General features: G+C 41.5%; 2 protein-coding genes across 2 annotated transcripts in view; one reads left to right on the top strand and one right to left on the bottom strand.

The window, feature by feature from the left end:
• LOC117450830 (protein SPMIP3-like) overlaps positions 1–24,027 on the bottom strand; it is a 349,252-nt gene that overhangs the window by 106,661 nt on the left and 218,564 nt on the right. The gene's annotated exons all lie outside the window — the stretch shown is intronic.
• xpo1a (exportin 1 (CRM1 homolog, yeast) a) overlaps positions 1–24,027 on the top strand; it is a 33,619-nt gene that overhangs the window by 1,128 nt on the left and 8,464 nt on the right. The window contains exons 2-18 of the mRNA XM_034088707.2: positions 540–672; positions 813–914; positions 1,571–1,643; positions 1,741–1,802; positions 1,875–1,919; positions 2,014–2,195; positions 3,963–4,011; positions 4,115–4,234; positions 5,423–5,551; positions 9,830–9,988; positions 11,390–11,572; positions 13,416–13,554; positions 16,038–16,219; positions 16,773–16,929; positions 19,832–19,995; positions 21,671–21,805; positions 22,393–22,576. Of these exons, the coding sequence (XP_033944598.1) occupies positions 547–672; positions 813–914; positions 1,571–1,643; positions 1,741–1,802; positions 1,875–1,919; positions 2,014–2,195; positions 3,963–4,011; positions 4,115–4,234; positions 5,423–5,551; positions 9,830–9,988; positions 11,390–11,572; positions 13,416–13,554; positions 16,038–16,219; positions 16,773–16,929; positions 19,832–19,995; positions 21,671–21,805; positions 22,393–22,576 (2,191 nt within the window). The 5' untranslated portion in view covers positions 540–546. The remainder of the gene's footprint in view (positions 1–539; positions 673–812; positions 915–1,570; positions 1,644–1,740; positions 1,803–1,874; positions 1,920–2,013; positions 2,196–3,962; positions 4,012–4,114; positions 4,235–5,422; positions 5,552–9,829; positions 9,989–11,389; positions 11,573–13,415; positions 13,555–16,037; positions 16,220–16,772; positions 16,930–19,831; positions 19,996–21,670; positions 21,806–22,392; positions 22,577–24,027) is intronic.

The following is a 24,027-nucleotide window of genomic DNA, read 5'->3' on the forward strand; positions in this document are numbered from 1 at the left end:
GTTGCAGGTTAGCAGAATGGCCTCACTTATGATTGTATTCATAAGTAAGCAGTCTTTCTATGTTGTCAACGTAGGGCTGATAGTAACTCCTCTTACTGTACTGTACTGTTTTTTTTTTTTACCTGATTAGAAAATAACATGTTGAATCTTGACCTGGAGAGCCAGCTTTCAGTTAAATGTTGTGCACTAAAGAATACTATGTTTCACTCTGAATGTTACTTGAGTAGTATTTTTGAAGTGGCAGAAAATGGAAATGCCTACTTGAGTTAATGCACTTAATAAGATTCCACCCCTGATTTAAATGTCCTGTTTGAGTTCCCAGGTTTGTAGAGCAGTATTTAAAATGTAAATAAAAGTATGTAGTTTCATGTTATTTATTATCAAACCCACTACAGTCACAGAGAAGCAGCTGCTGGCAATGGAAGTCTTCACTCCTACTATAGATCTGTGTATTTTTTTAATTTTCAAGTCATATCTTTGTGAGTATTATCAGCTGCTGTTATATAGATATGGAGTTTAAACGGCTTCTCTTCCCTCAGAAGCTCTATGCCAGCCGAAATGACGATGTTGGCCGATCACCCAGCCAGACAGCTGCTGGACTTCACTCAGAAGCTGGACATCAACCTGCTGGATAATGTTGTCAACTCCATGCACCATGACATTGGATCACAGGTGAGGACCAACACTTCAAGTGTCTGAATACTGTGTTGCGTAGCTTTAACCCCGCTGCTGTTAGGGGAGATCAGGTCGCATAAGATGTGTAAGAAATAAACCTTAAGATTTATCGTTGCTGTATTGCTCTTTTTTTATAGCAAAGAGTGGCCCAGGAAGTTCTCACAAACCTCAAGGACCACCCAGACGCCTGGACCCGGGTCGACACCATCCTGGAGTTCTCCCAGAATATGAAAACAAAAGTACGTACCTGATGAACGCTGGTGTTTCCGGAGCAATGAACTCCGAGCTGCTGCTTGTTGACGTCTCTCTTGGGGAATGTAATAATGTGAGCTGATGTTTATCAGTTTATCCACATCAGGCTTTCAGGGCAGGGAGGTTTGAGCATGAGCTTTAGCCCAGCTGTATGTATTGGACTTTCTCCAGCCCATAGATGCTTACTAATGTGGGGTCGTCTGCTGAACTATTTCAATTGTTGCTGCGTCTTTTGATAATAATATAGATAGAGTTTGATTGATTTATTAAATAGGCTTGATATAAATAGATAATCTGCACTGAGTTGTAACAAGAGATATTAATTTGAGTACGTCAATTTGAAATATTTAAGAAGACATGGGTAATATGTAGGTGTTAAGAAAGTCATTTGAGTACATCTCTGAAGTTAATGTGCCAACTACAGACTATTGGTGCACACAGTTCATTTGATACTGTATCAAGTATCCACGTGCATGGACATGTCTTTCGATGGGGACGGTTTATGATCCATGAGACATCTTTTGTTTAACCTCCCCATAGAGACACAACACATTCAGTTTGTATTATATCATATTAAGCCATTTGTTGTTGATCAGCTCTGATGTAGAGAACATGTCTCTTATGGCTCACTTTTCCCCCTCAGTATTACGCACTGCAGATTCTGGAGACGGTCATCAAAACACGCTGGAAAATTCTTCCTAGAAATCAGTGTGAAGGTCGGTTTCATGATGTTAAATGAATATGCACGTGTTTTCTGTCTGAAGTGTTACTTATCAGAGAAATACTTTTTGCATTTTAAAAATGTGTTCACAGGTATCAAGAAGTATGTTGTTGGGTTGATCATTAAGACGTCCTCTGATCCTGCAAACATGGAGGTGAGCTTACACAAAGATACGTTTGATTATTAACCTGCTGCTTGATACTGATGGTGTGTTGTTCATTTGCAGAAAGAGGGAGTCTACATTTCAAAACTCAACATGATCCTCGTACAGGTGAATATCTCTCGATGGTTTACACGTGGTACACTAAACGTCATGATGCGATGAGCCTGCTCACACACAGCTTTCTTCTCTGGACTGTTTCTAGATCCTGAAACAGGAATGGCCCAAACACTGGCCGACTTTCATCAGTGACATCGTGGGTGCGAGTCGGACCAGCGAGAGCCTCTGTCAGAACAACATGATCATCCTCAAGCTGCTCAGCGAGGAGGTCTTTGACTTCTCCAGCGGACAGATGACCCAGGTGAAGGCCAAGCACCTCAAAGACAGGTAACCGATGACTCCTTGGGGTTGCACAGGGGCGGAACATTTCCCGTTAATTTCCAAGCTGGGGGATTTGGGAAATATTCCATATTTGAAATAAATAAAAGTTTTCCGCACTCTCGCAGGAATGTCTCTGCAAGCGAGCTTAAGTTTCACTTTCGATTGCATGATATAGCCCAGCGCAACACCTTCGTCACACATGTTGCCACTTGTTCGTACCATTTTCAGGCGCGCTGTAATCTGTAATAGAAAAACTATGTGTTTTTGGATATTTGGGGAGTTAGGTGGTCCGCCAGTGTTAAGAGGTCCGGTATGAAAAAGTTTGAGAAACACTGCACTAGATGAATACATTTCTATGTGATATTTGCAATTTAAACATTAAATAAATATATTGCCCCATAATGTCATCAAAACGTACTTCGCTTTGTGTCCACAGGCTCAAATGTGTGGCTTTATTGGTCTTGTGCTTTGGGCTCAAAAGTGTGATCCAGCCTTCTAGGAATCCTGTGTGCATGTGATGGAGGAATGCACAGTGCCTGTAGGGGGTGTGGTCTCAATAGCCTTGCAGTGTGCATGTGATTGAGGAATGGCATGGATATTCAAGTGTACTTGAATGGCATCTCTTTGTTTTAGTCGGATAGATTATGCTAAAAATATACTTTCCCCAGCTATATTTAAGTTCCCTAAGAGCCAACCGTCAATTTAGAAAATGTCCAGTTTATAACCGTTAACTCCCATGGAAAGTTTCCATCAACCCTACTCATAATGTACTGGACAATGGCTGCACAATAGCCGCTTTCACACCAAGTACTTTGCCGTACTTAGTGACCCGGCACTTAATACCCCGGGGCACTAAGTACCAATCGCGTTCATACCGGAGTACTTTTCCCTGAGGGAAGATTACGCAAATGAGCTGCTGACGTCGCTTCTTCTGCTTTGGGTTTACTGGCAGGCCGCAAACCACTTCACGGCGTATACTGCCGCCCGAAGTCCCCGGAGTTGGGGACTGGCTTCAGTAGAGGCTGTTGGGACTCCCAGCAGCTTCTACTGACTTCTAGCTAGCCTTCCGAGTAAATCGCCAGAACGCTAATGCCAATGCCACAAATACAATGGCGGCTTCACAAACATTTTCAGATTTTTACGTTGCGTGGTTTGCAATTCGCCCAGCCAATAGAAATTTGTACTTTTTTGGTACCACCTCTCTAGCAGGCACTACAAACTATTTTTGGTGTGAACGCGACATCAGGGGTACTAACGGAACTAAACGGGAAAAGTACTCCGGTGTGAACGCGTCTAATGAATGGACATGTTATTGAATTGCAATTTGGACTAATGTCATATTTTGTAAAGGTGAACATATCGGTATGTAGTATTGTGGTGCTGCAGCGAGTCATGTCAACAAATCCATGTCTGGTACACATCCTCAATTTTTTTTTACTGAAAATTAGTGTTTAGAAAATGATCCTTCCTGCTCATTTGGCAATAGCAATATCAGTACACATATTTTTAATTCTGCATCCCTTAGTGTGACTTATGTGAAGTGTAGAGTTGGTGCAGTTTGATCGAATGCTTTGTCAATCCCTTCTTCAAATAAAAAGTATACATCTTTGGAACAGAAAGCTGCTTATTTTTAAAGAATAACAATTGTTTATATGGGAAAAAATGATTCCTCTCGGTACCAGATTTAGTGTGTTATGCAGAAACGTCCACATATTCTAAAACGTTTTACGACATGACTACCATGACTGATGTTCCCTACCTTTTGTTTCTCAGCATGTGCAACGAGTTCTCCTCCATATTCCAGCTGTGCCAGTTTGTGATGGTAAGACATGAATGAATTAATGAAACCAAACTCTCCTCAGACACTGATGTTTTAATTAAACCCACAATCTATTCTAAGGCACATTTCTTCTTTCTCTGAATAGGAAAACTCCCAGAATGCACCGCTGGTCCACGCCACACTGGAGACCCTGCTCCGCTTCCTGAATTGGATTCCTTTAGGTTACATCTTCGAGACCAAGCTCATCAGCACTCTGGTCTACAAGGTAAAGCAGAACATATCCATTCAGATGAGCAAACGTGACATTTAGACATTTGTATCGTTTTCTGAATCTCAGTGATAGAGAGGTGGTGTTGGTGGTCCACAAATACAAAGTCAAAACACACGGTTCACATAAAGCAGAACTGTATTGTACGTGTGAGTTCTGAAAGGGATTATAGCCGACTCCACAGATGTTTACTTCTCCCTTTTCTTTTTGTGTATCACTTTAGTTCTAGGTAACATAAAGCATCTACTTTTGTGCTTAGCTGTTGCTTTGTGTCATGTTTTGTTTGGGTGATCACCTCTGACGAGTCAGTGCATCCTTTGAAGGAGTTACATTTAGCCTCAAGACTAAATGACTCGCTAATGACTTGATGGATTTGGATTATTTCATAGATATTTCAGTAATCTTCCATCATTGGTGTCAGCTTCTTATACTTAACAATTTGTGGATTTTCTCAGTTTGATATCTTTTTTTTTTTTTTTTATCTTTTTTTTTTTATTTGCACAAAACAAACTGACAGTTACAGACCATCTTACATTTTTTGAAATAATACAAAGCAAATAATGTGAATCACGCATACAGACAAACGAACATAAAAAGACAGACACAAAAAAACAACAAAAAAAACAATTGTGTGTAGCAAAGGCGGGTACATTACAAATAGTTTTTAGTTGAAGTCTGATCTATACGTGTTGACAAACTCGATCCATCCCTTCCAACACTTGTCAAATGTGTCTGTCTTGAGTCTTAGAGCAAATGTTAATCTTTCCATCACAAAAATGTCATGCATCACATTAAACCAGTCTGCTAGAGTAGGTGGTACTTGGCTTAGCCATTTTTTCGTTATGGCTTTCTTACTGGCGACTAGTTTGATATCTTCTTGATTGAATGTCTGCCGTTCATTCGAGGAGGCTGCCCCGGGGACATCCTGATGGACACTTGTTTCATTACACTTTATAGACCATTCACTTAAACGGACGAATACATCATTAAAGCTATCTTTAGCTCCAGCCCTAGTTCGGTCTGCCGGAGCGTCCGGAACGGTTTTCTGTCTACAATCACGACTGAATGTTAAAACTGCCATTTGTCATGGAGCAATGAGGAGCAGTGACTCACAAAACAGACGGGACGGTAAACCTCTCCAGTTGACCTCTGACCTGACCTGTTGTTTGTGTTCCTGTGTTTCAGTTCTTGAACGTTCCCATGTTTCGCAACGTCACGCTGAAATGTTTGACAGAGATCGCCGGCGTGAGCGTCAACCAGTACGAGGAGCAATTTGTCAACCAGTTCACCCTCACCATGGGCCAGCTTAAACAGGTACACACACACACACACACACACACACACACCACCCTCACCATGGGCCAGCTTAAATAGGTGTACACACACACACACACACACACACACACACACACACACACACACACACACACACACACACACACACACACAGCACCCTCACCATGGGCCAGCTTAAACAGGTACACACACACACACACACACACACACACACACACACACACACACACCACCCTCACCATGGGCCAGCTTAAATAGGTACACACACACACACACACACACACACACACACACACACACACACACACACACACAGCACCCTCACCATGGGTCAGCTTAAACAGGCACACACACACACACACACACACACACACACACAGCACCCTCACCATGGGCCAGCTTAAACAGGTACACACACACACACACACACACACACACACACACACACACACACAGCACCCTCACACACACACACAGCACCCTCACCATGGGCCAGCTTAAACAGGTACACACACACACACACACACACACACACACACACACACACACACACAGCACCCTCACCATGGGCCAGCTTAAACAGACACACACACACACACACACACACACACACACACACACACACACACACACACACACACAGCACTCTCATTATGAGTGGTGCTTTAGTTAATTGCACTCAGAATGATTACACACAAGCACAGTTCCAGATGTCCACTCTGTTATTACTCACACAAACACACACTCTGTGCAACCCTCCTCGGTTTCCTACCTCACACACACCGTAGGCAAAGTCTGCACTCTCAATGGTGCTGTCAGCTTGTCAAACACACACACAATACAAACACACACACACTCACTCAACATTGTCATGCAGTGTAAGCAGTTTTCTGTTTGTTCACTGTAATTACAAGTGGACAAGAATAACAGTGAACGTGTGTTTAAGTGTTTTTATGAGAAGTGGAAGCTTTAGGAGGAATTTCCCAAAACACGAGTGGAGTTCTTTGTTAGTATTTTCAGTGTCTTTGTTTGATGAAATATGACCTTCTGCGGGCAATTAGATAATACTTTATTTATCCCCAAGGCAAATATTGTGCATTACAAAATATACAAATAAACATAATAATCCTAACCGTGCAGTAAAAAGAGCAAGCAGGTCTTACAAAGTCTTACATTTGATAATCAGAATAAGAAAGGTCTTAAATATGATTTAGAAAGTCTTAAAAATGATGGTTTGAAAAAGGTACTTCGGTGTCGCGATCACGTCTAAATGTGTTTCGGGGGAAATGTCCGGGCTGCAAAGTAAGAGCCTTTCAGCCCCCCCAACAATCTGTATTGAAATAAATCAACATGGAACCAGCAATCACTAACTTTGTTTCCCCCGGCCCCATATCGGAGAACACCCAGCTCGTAACCTAGCAACCAAGCTTCAGCTAGCTGCAGTCAGAAACTCATGTATCTTCGAATCTACTTACAAATAAATCTGGGGAAGTTCAACCGTATTTGGTATCGAATGTAATGCTTGGTTGAAACCAGTGGAGGGGACGTGTTTGAAGCCCGCCGCACCTTTTGCAAAACAGATTATCGTTTGTTTAGCTAATGCAGCGTTAGCTAGTGCAGCAGCTCCCGCAACAACATCGGGGGACGTTTGGGTCGACGTCAACCCTAAAAGCGGAGGTGCTGTAGACGCTAAACACCAATCATACAACAACAACGATGACAGATTGTAGCCAAGGCAGCAGAGCTCTGAATATAGCTCTTGACACATATACACACATACACACACACACACACACATACATACACACACACACTTTTTGGCTAACACAGTTCTGTGTACTGTTATGTTCAGTCATTCTTCTTATGTTGAACGTAAACACATTCACGTTGTAAGTCATTATGGGATGTATTTCTTCTTAGCAATTTTCCTTCATACTTTCTTGCCGTGAAATAGGTCTTAAATTCTTTAAAGTGGTCTTAAAAAGTCTTACATTTGAGTTGGTGAAACCTGCAGGAACCCTGAGCAAATAAAAAAACAAACTTCAATAAACAAAGATTGACAGATAATGAATGTAACCTTCAGGTTGTGATGCATGTCAATCCTCTGACAGGTGTGTTGCCTCCGCGCCTCACACACCTTCAGAGGATATGCTTTACAGACCGCCTCGGGCTCAAAACATGACGGGCAACACGAAGGATTACTCTCCATGAGTCTTTAATAGCTACTAATCTTTTTACAAGATCGCAAATCACTACAATCATTACATTACATGTTATTGGTTAGACGCTTTTATCCAAAGCGACTTTCATACATTCAGTCCTGTGGACCATCCCCACAGGAGCAATCATCCCGGTTTTGTACAACATAGAAGTCTTTAAACAAATATTAGATTTTGCCACGAAGGGGAAAAAGACCTGCGAGAATCTGCCCTTTTATTATAAAGGCAGATTCAGTATAGTCTACAAAGGAGCATCAGAGCCACACATGCTGCTTTAGTAGGCAGGCTTCATTTCTTTAAACCATTGCTTTACAGGAGGAACAGGGTGATTAGAAGCAAAACCAGAGATAGCTGGAGAAAACCAGTACAAAATGATAATTAGCAAATCCTCTTGAGACTCTACGGGGTTTTGTCTGTCTGTCGACGCCCAGTCTCATAAAACAAATCAGACGGCACACATATTTAAATACGACTTGTCAAACCGTTGAAGTTGAAATCTGGAATGTAATAACCGCGTTGTCTGTTTCTGGAAGCATAACCCGTACTTCCAATTGTCTCAGTGTATTACCCATCAGCATGTGCACACACCTCACCAAGTGGATGCACACAGCTCCACCTGTCTGCAGCTGCCGTCACTGCAGGAAGGGGTCAGGGAAGGGACTTGTGTGTACATTTACATTACATGTTACTTGTTAGACGCTTTTATCCAAAGTGACATACATTCAGTACTGTGGGCGATCCCCACAGGGGCAACTTGGGGTGAAGTGTCTTGCCCACACAACGCCATGCTGACTGCAGTGGGGTTTGAACCCCTGATTCAAAGTCCAGCACTCTATCCACTTAGCCACAGCCGCCCACTAAATGTGTGTGTGGGGTAATGAGTGTGTATATGCACAAAGAGAAGTGAATGTATGATTCTGAATGTGAAGAAGGATTTAGACCACTCCGGTGTGTGTGTGTGTGTGTGTGTGTGTGTGTGTGTGTGTGTGTGTGTGTGTGTGTGTGTGTGTGTGTGTGGGTGTGTGTGTGTGTGTGTGTGTGTGTGTGTGTGTGTGTGTGTGTGTGTGTGTGTGTGTGTGTGTGTGTGTGTGTGTGTGTGTGTGTGTGTGTGTGTGTGTGTGTGTGTGTGTGTGTGTGTGTGTGTGTGTGTGTAGCCATGGCTCCTTTACAAATCATACCATTTTAGAGGATTATTCTTGACTTGAATAACTCTTAACTTGGCAGCTTTATCCGAAGCCTTTCAGCCTCTCTTATCCATCTAATAGTGTTTGCTCGGTGGTTGCTTTATTCAAGATTCTAAAGCTTTATTGTCCGATGAACAGTAGCTACAGTGTAGATATGGCCATGAAAATGTTAAGTCACATGTTCCTCCAACAACCTACATATACATAAGACAATTGAACAGTGCGAGTTTATCTTGTAAGACCACTTAACGGTGGGGTAGGTAATTCACTTCAGAAACACTTTGTTATATTCCATCCCGATGGCAATGAATATATTAAATGCTTTGACAATAAATACATCTGTGGAAGCCGTGGCGCTGTAAAAAGCTCGACCAATCATCTGAGCCGGCTAAAGTAACTGGATGGCCTACCTGCCTGTCAGCCTTCCATCGGGGCACAAACTTATCTCGTGCCCTCATTGGTCATGTGCGTGTATGTGTGTGTTGGAGGAGGGGCTCTGTGAGGAAGTGGCAGATTTGTTCCGGCTGTGTATTTTCAAATTCTAGCGCACTCGAGCTGGTTTCTCCATTCATACCTACCCCACCTTTAAGTAATGTAGATGAAGTAAAGTATATACATGTCCAAAATGCAATAAGCTAAATGGGGCAGAGACTGTTGAAATGTTGTAAGTGAATAAATAAAAGCAGGGTTTTGTCAGTTTTAGATCTGGTAGTTTTAGAGGAAATGTTTTTCCTCGGGTGGTATCATGGCTCCACGGTTTAAGACGCAACATATTTACAGTAAATGCAATGTCCTCAAACGAAACACACTGGAAACAGATAAGGGAAATCAAGTGGGATGAAATGAAGCTCAACTATGAATAACTAAATGAGAGTTTCTGTCTTTGTGGTCAGATGCTGCCTTTGAACACCAACATCCGAGTGGCCTACGCCAACGGGAAGGACGACGAGCAGAACTTCATCCAGAACCTCAGCCTGTTCCTCTGCACGTTCCTCAAAGAACACGGACAGCTCATCGAGAAGAGGAACAACCTGAGGGAGTCGCTCATGGAGGTACGAGGATATTGAGTTTGAGTAAACAAACCTACAACTTTCAGCTGGTGGCGTATAATCATGTTCGCCTTGTTGAAATGAAACCTCCCTCTAAACTGTTTAGTCCTGATTACACCTTTGCAATGACAAACATTAGGGACTGATTACAGAGGAACGGCCGCAATGCCTGCAGCTGTTTGTCCATTTGGATTTAGATATCGTTGTTTCAGGAGGGAGACGGATTCTGTGTGGCAGTAGATTCAATGAAAAGTCAGTTGCTTTTAGTTTAACGGAGAGATCTAATAATCCCAGATGTAGCAAAAATGAAAACAGGAAACTACTGATCAAGTATTCCATGTTTATTAAAAAAAGGACCTCCAGAGTCAGGCTTATGGGCCAGCTCTGTGTACACATTCTGTTTTTAATTGCTCAAGAAATAGACTGGAAAGCAGTGGACAAGGACAACTAAGCTGCAAAACACTTTGCTTTACATAAAAATAATGGGTCACATAAATAGGATATATACACGAGTAACACATTCTGAAGTTTTTGCCACTCCGATCAGAAATGTAAGAAAATCGTGGATTTGTGGATCTTCAAAGAGCCCGATCACGATGGCCAATCAGGCAAACGATTACATTCAATCATTGGAAATCGACGAGCGGGCTCGATATGTGGTTAAATATAGCAGTTGGCGATCGATGACGATGAGAGTAACATCTACGTCTCTTTATGGCCCCGCCCACTTTTGGGGGAAACCAATGCTGTCATTAGAATGGCGATGAAGCCTGAAGCCACAGCGCTCTTCTGCTACCGTCCTTTTCTCTTAGAGGAAGTTCAGAAACACTGAACTGTGGATTTGTTTTAGTGTTTGAGGAGCAATAAACGACACAGCAGCTTGTTGGCATGATAACACTATTATGTTCTGCCTCGCTCATGAGAGGAACAGCTGGGGAGATTACAGCCTCGCCTACTGATTTTAATTTAACCACATATCGAGCACGCTCGTCGATTTCCAATGATTGAATGTAATTGTTTGCCTGTCTGGCCATCGTAGTCGGGCTCTTTGAAGATCCACGATTTTCTTTCATTTCTGATCGGATTGGCAAAAACTTTGAATTTGTATCGACCGCCATTCAAAGCGTTGCTTTCCCCCAAAAGTGGGCTGGGTCGTAATTTTCGCCCGGAAGTGACGTAGGTGTTTCTCTCGTCTATAACCAGTCATCTAACCATTTCATAATGCCGTTCTTAATCTGCCTTTGTCTGTGAAGTCAAAAAGGGAGGGCATAACTTCAATCCCAAAGAACTGTCTGCTCATTCAGACACGTGTGTATTTGGTATTACACACAGGTTTTTGTTGTAGTGTTTTCTACTTGTTTCCCCTCTGTAACAGAATAAGTAATTCCTCTTGTCCGCCCTCAGGCGCTGCACTTCATGCTGCTGGTGTCGGAAGTGGAGGAGACGGAGATCTTTAAGATCTGTCTGGAGTACTGGAACCACTTGGCAGCCGAGCTCTACAGAGAGAGTCCGTTCTCCACCTCCAGCACCCCGCTGCTGTCCGACGTGCCCCCCCGCAGACACCTCTACCTGCCCGTGCTCTCACAGGTACGCCTCGCTACACTCAGATATTCAGACACCGTGAGCTTCCACAACTGTCACCAATTTAGACACAGGTGGGAAGTAGTGGAGTACAAATACCTCTTTACTGTACTTAAGTACGATTTTTGACTTTGACTTCTTACATGTTGAACTCAAATACCTGTACTTTCTACTTCTTACATGTTGAACCCAAATACCTGTACTTTCTACTTCTTACATGTTGAACTCAAATACCTGTACTTCCTACATGTTCAACTCAAATACCTGTACTTTCTACTTCTTACATGTTGAACACAAATACCTGTACTTTGTACTTCTTACATGTTGAACTCAAATACCTGTACTTTCTACTTCTTACATGTTGAACTCAAATACCTGTACTCTCTACTTCTTACATGTTGAACTCAAATACCTGTACTTTCTACTTCTCTCATGTAGAACACAAATACCTGTACTTTCTACTTCTCACATGTTGAACCCAAATACCTGTACTTTCTACTTCTTACATGTTGAACTCAAATACCTGTACTTTCTACTTCTTACATGTTGAACACACATACCTGTACTTTCTACTTCTCACATGTTGAACCCAAATACCTGTACTTTCTACTTCTTACATGTTGAACCCAAATACCTGTACTTTCTACTTCTTACATGTTGAACACACATACCTGTACTTTCTACTTCTCACATGTTGAACTCAAATACCTGTACTTTCTACTTCTCACATGTTGAACACACATACCTGTACTTTCTACTTCTTACATGTTGAACACACATACCTGTACTTTCTACTTCTCACATGTTGAACTCAAATACCTGTACTTTCTACTTCTCACATGTTGAACTCAAATACCTGTACTTTCTACTTCTTACATGTTGAACTCAAATACCTGTACTTTCTACTTCTTACATGTTGAACTCAAATACCTGTACTTTCTACTTCTCACATGTTGAACTCAAATACCTGTACTTTCTACTTCTTACATGTTGAACTCAAATACCTGTACTTTCTACTTCTTACATGTTGAACTCAAATACCTGTACTTTCTACTTCTTACATGTTGAACTCAAATACCTGTACTTTCTACTTCTTACATGTTGAACTCAAATACCTGTACTTTCTACTTCTCTCATTCTCCAAACAGCTGGTTGCTTTAGTCTGAATGTGTGTTGGTGCGTGATCATTATTCTTTAGAGTCGTTGCGTGCCTATTGATTTGAACACGATCCGTGTATCCATCACTTCCTGGTCTTCTAAAGAAGAGGGACCAATGGAAACATTGCCGTTGGTCGGCATGGAAACATTCATTAGCTAACAATGACATCATTGTTCTATTAATATAAAGGGAGGTCAGGTACTCTTTAAAACAGCTGCTAGTTATGGGTACTTTTTACTGAAGTACATTTCAAAGCCTCTTTACTTTGATAAAAATAGAAGTACTGACCAAACTTCTTTACTCAAGTCAGATTATTTTTAAACACGAGTATCTGTACTTCTACTTGAGTAAAGGATGTGTGGACTTTTGCCCTCTCTGGTGATAAATGACACCAATTTTACGTTAAATGATCAAGCGTTTGGTTTTTAAAACGTAAAAAGAGATGCCCCATGGGATTTCCTAATTATATTTTGTCAAACCAGTAATCCAAAACCAAAGACTTCAACTTCATCGACCAAAACAAACAAGTATTCTCTTTGTTGAAGCAGGAATCAGATAATGAGACATTTTTGCTTTGAATCATCAAATATGTTTCTGTCATGCATTTAGATTTAGATTAGTCCCGCTCTCTCAAAGGAACCTCAGTTTCTCAGATCCACCTAATTCCTTCTCCTCTCCCTCTCCCTGAAGGTGCGTCTGCTGATGGTGAGCCGCATGGCCAAACCAGAGGAGGTGCTGATTGTGGAGAACGATCAGGGCGAGGTGGTGCGGGAATTCATGAAGGACACGGACTCCATTAACCTTTACAAGAACATGAGGGAGACTCTCGGTACGTTAATATCTGTGGTGACAAATGTGTTTTTGTGCTTTTAAAGTGCCTCTGTAGTGTAAAGCGTCTCCTCACTACATTTGTATTTTTATTCCTGTTTGCTCATTCCTTCATTGGCTCATATTTAGTTTACACCAGTGTTCATTTTGGCAGATATTATTAGTTTGTCACATTTTAGTAATTTCTATCCTTCATAGTTTTAGTCGACGAAAACTCAAAACGTTTTAGTCAAAAATGTTTTCTCTCTTTAAACCAATTCAGTTCAGCTACTACTCTTAAAAATCTGTGTGCACGCCGCTGCAGCGCGTCTGTTAGGCCCCGCCCCCCACACACAGACGGACACAGAGAGAGTTAGGCCCCGCCCCCGCACACAGAGAGAGAGTTAGGCCCCACCCCCCACACAGACAGACACAGAGAGAGTTAGGCCCCGCCCCCGCACACAGAGAGAGAGAGAGTTAGGCCCCATCCCGCACACCGACATGACACAGAGAGAGTTAGGCCCCGCACACAGACGTGACACAGAGAGAGAGAGAGTTAGGCCCCGCCCCCGCACACAGAGAGAGAGAGAGAGAGTTAGGCCCCGCCCCTGCACACAGACATGACACAGACAGGGAGATCGCTCTTCTGGAGTGAAGAGAGCGGACATAATGATATTGCAAGTTTGAAACGTAAGATGCATTTTGACAGACGGTGACACTTGGGGGGAAATACCCTGCGTTTTGAATGTCCGATAGTCCACCATTAACACCTTAGTCTCGTCAACGAAAACTAAATATACATTTCGTCATAGTTTTTATTATCAAGAATCTGTTTTTAGCTCGTCATCGTCTCGTCTTAGTCGTGTAGGGGGTCACAGGTTCAAACCCCACTGCAGTCAGCAGGTCGTTGTGTCCCGGAGACACTTCACCCCAAATTGCTCCTGAGTATGTTGCTTTGGATAAAAGCGTCTAACAGGTGATATGTAAAAAAGGTTTACACTGAAGTCCACAGGGAAAATGAGGGCGCTGATCTGTTTTAATCTATTATTCTGTGGTCTCGCTAAGCAGCTAAAAACACAGAAGAGCTCGATGTATCTCCTCGTTCGTGCAGAGTAAGAGTGAGTAGGGAAATGTTTGATTAACCTTTTCAGAAACAGGTTTATTATCAGGTAGGTTGACGCATACGAGGAATCTGACTTGCAAGAAAAGAGAAAATTAAAAACACAGATAGAAAACTATAATAACGTTAATAACTATAGCAGTAATTACATTGATATAGAATATGTGCATGTTATGACCTGGCTCAAAAGGCCACAACAAAGAGGAGACACACCGTATCCACGTTTAACAAAATGTTTATTTAAGCAAAACATTCAAATCAACCAAATGAATTAAGTGCATAACAAGTAAAGTATGATGTGTGGATGTCAGTGGTATCAGTAGTGTAAACGCAGGGTGAGGATTGTATGGACGTGTGTGTGAGAGTGTTGAAGTGCACAAAGTGAAGCAACTGAATAAACTCATAGCATACTCAACAAAACCGGGGTGCCTGCAGGGAGAAGCTGAGAGGAGCAGAGGCTTTAAATAGCTGCAGGGCACCAGACCCAGGTGCCCTGAGTTACTGCAATCAAGGAGGCTGGATGCAGCACCGCCGCACCCTCTCCAGATGAACCCACAGGGGCATCGCATGCAGTAATAAAAAAAAAAACAAGATATTGTGTACTTTGTGCGCACTAGGGCTGCACGATATTGGAAAAAACTGATATTGCGATATTTTATCCCTGCGATATGAAATAGGAATTGAAGAAAAGACCGTTTTTTTCTTTCTTCCCAAACCCAAACCATCCTTTCTTTAACTTTAATGCTAAACAATTGGTATTTTTCTAACTATATTTAACCGGATGAAGGATTTTAGTCACGGACGTCTAGATCTTAAGTTATCAGAGCAACAAGCTGAGCTAGCTCGGTTAGCAGCGCTGAACTGCCTTGGAGAAACACCTGAAACGACTTTAGGTTTGATTGTGATCGGTGGTTTGCTGTCGCTCACTCGAGTACCCCTGACATGAGAGCCGCGCCAGTTTTCCTTTTGTAGCAAGAAGCAAACATTTGTAACATGACGTGTTTGAGTTAATTTGCCTACTTAATATCGCACGCCCTACATTTTTTTAATTACATTTTAAAAATCGCTCGTTCTGCATATCGAGATTATCGTCACGATATATCGTTCAGCCCTAGTGTGCACACTTTTATTTTATCCCCTGAATAACCTGTCCCTATCAGTTGTGTCCACTTCAATTGTCTTCTCCATGATGTGTTTGTGTTTTTATCATGTTCCGTTGCTTTTACCTCTCTTAGAATATTTAACACATTGTACGGTGTCCGTGGGTGTCATGAAAGGCGCCTTAAATAAAATGTATTATTAAACATCTCAAATGTTCTGAAAAAGCTTTAAAAGCCCTGTAAAAGTATCCTCCGACTCACCCGCGTCCCTCTACGTGTCTGCAGTGTATCTGACCCATCTGGACTACGCTGACACTGAACGCATCATGACGGAGAAGCTGCACAACCAGGTGAACGGCACCGAGTGGTCGTGGAGAAACCTGAACATGCTCTGCTGGGCCATCGGCTCCATCAGCGGGGCGATGCACGAGGAGGACGAGAAGAGGTTCCTGGTCACCGTCATCAAGGTGGGTCACGCTGACGATGTTGCATTATACATCGGCTGGAACTTCCCGTTTTAATCAGAGGCAGAGCGTGTCCAAACCTTTTTAAGAGTTTGTTGAAGACCGACATTTTTAACAAAGCCTTTAGTTAGAGCTGCATTTTATGGTGTTCATTTAATTTTACTTTAATGGTAATTCCTTTGAATGTTGTCTTTTGTTGTATCTTATTTGTGTCATTTCTATTTTGTATTCCACACACTGTCATTTTGCTGTAACTCCATCATATACAATGTTGTTTGTTTATAATCTGTAAAGCCCACTGAGACAAACGTGTTTTGTGTTATTGGGCTGTACAAATAAAGTTTGATTTGATTTGAACAGTATCCCTCGACAGGCAGAACGTAGTTAGTCATGTTATCCGAAACGAATGAGTCTCCGTTGTAGATCAACTGTGTGCTTTAATTTCAATCAATCCTAAATGTCTTACCCATTGCTCCTAAAAAAAACAACTACTCGCAGCAGTAATGTGTGTGTTGAAGTGTGAGAAATGTTAACCGGTGTGTGTGTTCTCCCTCAGGACCTGCTGGGGTTGTGTGAGCAGAAAAGAGGGAAAGACAACAAGGCCATCATAGCGTCGAACATCATGTACATCGTGGGTCAGTATCCTCGCTTCCTCCGAGCTCACTGGAAGTTCCTCAAGACCGTCGTCAACAAGCTGTTTGAGTTCATGCACGGTGAGAAGCAAACAAACACATCAGATCCAATCTCTTTGTTTACATCTTTCTCTGAATCCTTCGTTAAGAAATACACTGCTTTATGAAGTCTTAGAATGATGATTTTTCGTTTATGTGGCACTTTAATAATTTTAGAGTAAATCCCAACCACTCCGTCATTCTGGTGTTCATTTTGTCAGCTATTTTTATTTATTTATTTGTAGTCCTGTATCAAATGTCCTTGTTAGTTTTAGTCACATTCATCCTGTTTTTATTTAGTCGAGTTTTAGTCGACTAAAAGTCTGAGCATTTTAGTCTTTTAGTCAAAAGGTGTTTTAATGTTTAATCACCATATGTAAGGGTTCGTGCACAGAGGGGATTGTCGGGAAAGAGATGGCTCCCATTTATTAACATTTCAACAAACAAGTTGCATATTTGAATAACGTATTCAAGTGTTACCATTTAGTGCAATAGTAGCTACAGAACATGTACTGTGTAAACTGTACTGTATCACATAGCGTTTCAGACACACACACTTTTCAACTTTCAAACGTAAACGGTGCGCTCCCAGTGATCGACAGCAGTGGTTTTCAACCAGTGGTACGGGGACCACCAGTGGTCCTTGAGGGAGTGCTAGGGGTTCCGCAGCAAAATTAGTTAATAGCGTCACAATCATTTAACCACTTAGCTTTGGCTATTTTTGAAAAACCTTGAAAAAGTGTGCACATCTTTGAATATTTATATTTTTTAAAGTGAAAATTAACTGATATCTTTGCTTCTGGGGGTCCCTGGCACAAAATATTTTCAATTGGGGGTCCGCGGCCAAATGTGTATCAATTTAGGGGTCCTTGGCATGGGAAAGGTTGATCTACATTATAGCATTCCTTTCATTTTTTTTTGAAAATCAATAAACAAAGCTTATACAAAATAAAGTTTAGAGTAGGGCTGTCACAATATCAGATTTTCTCAAAACGAATTATAGCGGCCAAAAGAACTCACAACCACAATATTATTTTGACTTGTATAAAAAAATGTTTAAGTAAAAAAAAAAAAAAAAAAGTAATGCAGTCACTTAAATGTATCTTTAGTATTTGTTGTCTCTTTTTTTGTTGCCCAAAAACAAAAAACTTTCACTAAATGCTTCTATATTTCAAATCTAACTGGTTACTAGGGCTGCAACAAACGACTAATTTGATAATCGATTAATGAAACGATTAATCGACTATTCGGACTATTACTGTATGCCTTGCACAATTTCTCAAACGCTCTTATTTAGCCAACAACTTTTAGATTTAGCTTGAGGTTGTTTTAGGCTTGTGGAAACTAACAATGAAGACAATAAAGATGAATACTTGATTCCAAAATACATATATTATTGAAATAACTTAAATTGTGAACAAAACTAACATTGCTTTTTATTCAAATTTAAATAAATAATATTTCACATCAAAAGAAACAACAGTGTTTTAACAAATCGTATTAAATAATCTGATGACAGAACTGTAAACAGAATAGCTGAAACTTTAACAAACTAAATAATAATAATAATATATAATATTTTTATAGCGCCTTTCAGGAAACCCAAGGTCGCTTTACAAGTCGGGTAGGGGGGGGGAGTAGGGGAAAAAAGGCAGACAGGTTAAGGGGGTGGGGGGGGGGGGAGTAGCGGACAAATAAACCTATTAAACTAACTATACAGTGGGGAAAGCCTTGGTGAAAAGGTGCGTTTTGAGGGCTTTTTTGAAAATGTCCAGGGTTGGGGCGCTGCGGATTTCGGGGGGGAGAGAGTTCCAGAGGGTGGGGGGTGCCACACTGAAGGCTCTGTCACCAAAAGTCCGCAAATAACTCTGTTACCTCTAATCATTATGTTTGTATAATGTAGTTAGCTCCGTGTGTTGCTGCTAGCATACAGAACACCTGACGTGGAGACGTTACTGTGGACGGGGCTACAGAGCTGCTAGAAAGACAGTGGAACCCGGTGCATTCCTCCGTCTGGATGTGGAGCACTTTTGCTAAATGTTTAGACAAATAGCTCGTGTTACCGCCCTTACATGCTAAACTCTTATTCCACTTTTGGTAACGAGCATTCTCCACATCGAGACGGGTAAAGTTTAACCACCTCGGAGCACGTTCTCTCCGCCATCTCCCACGTGTGTGTGTGTTGCTGCATGTTGCAGCTGCCCGTGTGTAAACTGCCCCGCCCCCTCGCAAGCAGGCGGGGGAGAGAAAGATCGAAAATACATCAGACGCATTTGTTTGTCTTTTTGCATATTAGAAACGAGCTGGCCACACTAAGACTGCGATATAATGTCTTTGTAGCAATAATACATGACATATATTTTTTAAATGTCTCCAATACCGATAAAAAGACCAATAACGTTGGAGCTTAACGGCGCGTAAAACACACGTGATGACGTCACCAACGAATCGACGACTGAATTAGTTGGCAACTAATTTGGTAATCGATTAAGTCGATTAGTTGTTGCACCCCTACTGGTTACACATTTAGATTTAGAGTAGGGTTGTCACAAGTTATGTTTTCTCCACACAGTTATCTCGGCCAAAAGAACTTGCAACAACAGTTTTATTGGGATATCTATTGAACATATTAAAACAAAATCTTAAGTCAAATTCATCTGTACAAGTTGTTGGAACAAGTCAAGTAACTTTAAGAAAGCGTTAAAAAACCAATTACACTGAAGGACTGTGAAAAGGCAAACAGATGAACTGATTACAGACGATATTTTCATGTGTATCATCATTATAAACTATTTTTAATGTCGGGTTTATTGCAAATACTGGTTTATTACCGCACCTCAAAAAAATGAATCCTACAGACCTGAAGATTTAAAATGTATACTTTCTCCAAGTGCTACAGTAACTTAAGTTGTAACTCATCCTGATCTTTCTCCTCGTCCCACAGAGACCCACGATGGAGTGCAGGACATGGCGTGTGACACCTTCATCAAGATCGCCCAGAAGTGCCGGCGTCATTTTGTTCAGGTCCAGGTTGGAGAGGTGATGCCCTTCATCGACGAGATCCTCAACAACATCAACACCATCATCTGCGACCTGCAGCCACAGCAGGTCAGTGCCGTCAGCAGAGACCAGAGAGGGCAAAAGTACACATCCTTTACTCAAGCAGAAGTGCAGGTACTCGGCTAGTAACCTAGCAACCAAGCTTCAGCTAAACTCTGGTATCTTCGAATCTACTTACAAATATGGGGAAGTCTAAGTTCAACTGTATTTGGTTGGAAAACATCAAATTTAGTGCTTGGTTGAAACCAGTGGAGGGGAACGTGTTTGAAGCCCGCCGCACCTTTTGCAAAAGAAATTAGCGTTTGTTTTGCAAATGTAGCGTTAGCTAGTGGAGCGTTAGCTAGTGCAGCAGCTCCCGCAACAACACCGGGGGACCTCCGGGCGACAATGTTTAGGTTTGAATACATTTAAATTGAAAGTAATTATGGGACGTATTTCTTCTTTCAAGCAATTTTCCTTCATACTTTCTTGCCGTGAAATGGGTCTTAAATTCTATTTAAAGTGGTCTTAAAAAGTCTTACATTTGAGTTGGTGAAACTGGCAGGAACCCTGTTCTTTACTCAAGTAAAAGTAAAGAGAGCTTCTAAATGTCCTTCAGTAAAAAGTACCCATAACTAGCAGCTGTTTTAAAGAGTACCTGACCTCCCTTTATATTAACAGAACAATAATGTCATTGTTAGCTAATGAATGTTTCCATGCCGACCAACGGCAACATGACAACGTTTCCATTGGTCCCTCTTCTTTAGAGAAGACCAGGAAGTGATGGATACACGGATCGTGTTCAAATCAATAGGCACGCAATGACTCTAAAGAATAATGACCACGCACCAAACACACATTCAGACTGAAGGACCCAGCTGTTTGGGAAATGAGAGAAGTAGAAAGTACAGGTATTTGAGTTCAACATGTGAGAAGTAGAAAGTACAGGTATTTGAGTTCAACATGTAAGAAGTAGAAAGTACAGGTATTTCTGTTCAACATGTAAGAAGTAGAAAGTACAGGTATTTGGGTTCAACATGTAAGAAGTAGAAAGTACAGGTATTTGAGTTCAACATGTAAGAAGTAGAAAGTACAGGTATTTGTGTTCAACATGTAAGAAGCAGAAAGTACAGGTATTTGAGTTCAACATGTAAGAAGTAGAAAGTACAGGTATTTGATTTCAACATGTAAGAAGTAGAAAGTACAGGTATTTGAGTTCAACATGTGAGAAGTAGAAAGTACAGGTATTTGATTTCAACATGTAAGAAGTAGAAAGTTCAGGTATTTGAGTTCAACATGTAAGAAGTAGAAAGTACAGGTATTTGAGTTCAACATGTAAGAAGTAGAAAGTACAGGTATTTGAGTTCAACATGTAAGAAGTAGAAAGTACAGGTATTTGAGTTCAACATGTAAGAAGTAGAAAGTACAGGTATTTGTGTTCAACATGTAAGAAGCAGAAAGTACAGGTATTTGAGTTCAACATGTAAGAAGTAGAAAGTTCAGGTATTTGAGTTCAACATGTGAGAAGTAGAAAGTACAGGTATTTGATTTCAACATGTAAGAAGTAGAAAGTTCAGGTATTTGAGTTCAACATGTAAGAAGTAGAAAGTACAGGTATTTGAGTTCAACATGTAAGAAGTAGAAAGTACAGGTATTTGTGTTCAACATGTAGAAAGTCATCATCATTGTAATGAGATGTTTCCTCGACGCTCTGTGAAATAAACTCTGCTTCTCGTCTCTGCAGGTGCACACGTTTTACGAGGCGGTCGGCTACATGATCGCCGCTCAGACAGACCAGGCGGTCCAGGAGCTTCTGATCGAGAAGTACATGCTGCTGCCCAACCAGGTGTGGGACAGCATCATCCAGCAGGCCACCAAGGTGAGGAACCCTTTGAAGTGCACTGATGTGTCCTACATGCTCTGTAGATCTGTAGACTACTTTATGTAGTGTTACTTATCAGGGTTATTGTAAAAAAATTAAAACAAGCAGTCATAAATACTATCGTATACGGAAACCAAATAAGTGAATGAAAACTAAAGTAAATGATATTCCCTCGGTATTAAAACAAATTAAATTGAAAATGCACATTATTTATTTTTTGTCTCACTTTTTAAAAATCCTTTTGGAGCAATAAAGACAGCATGACTGTCCGGCGTCTCTCATGACAACAAACCAGAGATGAGACCTTCATGTTTCAGAAGATGGAGTTATGCAGCATGGATGCCTTCGTTATTCACAAGCTGTCTTATCTTGTACAATGAAAAGTGAAACTTGGAAATTCACTTTTAACAGGCTTTTAAAATTGTATAATGCTTTTTTTTAATGTATTTTAAATACTATGCGAATGCCTTTTTTATATAATGTACTTCTTGTTACGTCCCATCTATATTTCGCTGTAACAATGTAAATGCCCCCTTTGTGGTACGAAGGATTTCTGATGCTAACTTGCTAACGTTGTTCTGCAGAACGTGGACATCCTGAAGGACGCGGAGACGGTGCGCCAGCTGGGCAGCATCCTGAAGACCAACGTGCGCGCCTGTAAAGCCGTGGGCCATCCGTTCGTCGTGCAGCTGGGGCGGATCTACCTGGACATGCTCAACGTCTACAAGTGTCTGAGTGAGAACATCTCCTCCGCTGTCCAGACCAACGGTAAGAAGTTCTTTATTGTAAACGCAAGATGTCTGTAAGCTTTTATAAATACGAGATTTAATTAAACCAATATGAGACCTGCAGCTTTTACGAGCAGATTAAAGACTCGGGCTCTTTTCCAGATCGCTGCACTGAATATATATCGTAGCGCTGTGCCAAGAAATGTCTTACACTTGAGCCAAAAGCACATTTCTTATTATAATATTTAACTTACCCTTAATGCATGTTTTAAAGCTCACCTATTATGCAAAATACACTTCTCCATGTCTCTCCTACATCAACATGTGTCCTCTCTTCTCCATGTCTCTCCTACATCAACATGTGTCCCCTCTTCTCCATGTCTCTCCTACATCAACATGTGTCCCCTCTTCTCCATGTCTCTTCTACATCAACATGTGTCCCCTCTTCTTCATGTCTCTTCTACATCAACATGTGTCCCCTCTTCTCCATGTCTCTTCTACATCAACATGTGTCCCCTCTTCTTCATGTCTCTTCTACATCAACATGTGTCCCCTCTTCTTCATGTCTCTTCTACATCAGCATGTGTCCCCTCTTCTTCATGTCTCTTCTACATCAACATGTGTCCCCTCTTCTTCATGTCTCTTCTACATCAACATGTGTCCCCTCTTCTTCATGTCTCTTCTACATCAACATGTGTCCCCTCTTCTTCATGTCTCTTCTACATCAACATGTGTCCCCTCTTCTTCATGTCTCTTCTACATCAACATGTGTCCCCTCTTCTTCATGTCTCTTCTACATCAACATGTGTCCCCTCTTCTCCATGTCTCTTCTACATCAACATGTGTCCCCTCTTCTTCACGTCTCTTCTACATCAACATGTGTCCCCTCTTCTCCATGTCTCTTCTACATCAACATGTGTCCCCTCTTCTTCATGTCTCTCCAACATCAACATGTGTCGTCTCTTCTACATCAACATGTGTCCCCTCTTCCTCATGTCTCTTCTACATAAACATGTGTCCCTTCTTCATGTCTCTTCAACATCAACATGTGTCCCCTCTTCTTCATGTCTCTTCTACATCAACATGTGTCCCCTCTTCTCCATGTCTCTTCTACATCAACACGTGTCCCCTCTTCTTCATGTCTCTTCTACATCAACATGTGTCCCCTCTTCTTCGTGTCTCCTCTACATCAACATGTGTCCCCTCTTCTTCATGTCTCTTCTACATCAACATGTGTCCCCTCTTCTTCATGTCTCTTCTACATCAACATGTGTCCCCTCTTCTTCATGTCTCTTCTACATCAACATGTGTCCCCTCTTCTTCATGTCCCTTCTACATCAACATGTGTCCCTTCTTCATGTCTCTTCTACATCAACATGTGTCCCCTCTTCTTCATGTCCCTTCTACATCAACATGTGTCCCTTCTTCATGTCTCTTCTACATCAACATGTGTCCCCTCTTCTCCATGTCTCTTCTACATCAACACGTGTC

The sequence above is a fragment of the Pseudochaenichthys georgianus genome, chromosome 1 (genome assembly GCF_902827115.2).
Source record: "Pseudochaenichthys georgianus chromosome 1, fPseGeo1.2, whole genome shotgun sequence".
In the NCBI taxonomy this organism is placed as follows: Eukaryota; Metazoa; Chordata; class Actinopteri; order Perciformes; family Channichthyidae; genus Pseudochaenichthys; species Pseudochaenichthys georgianus.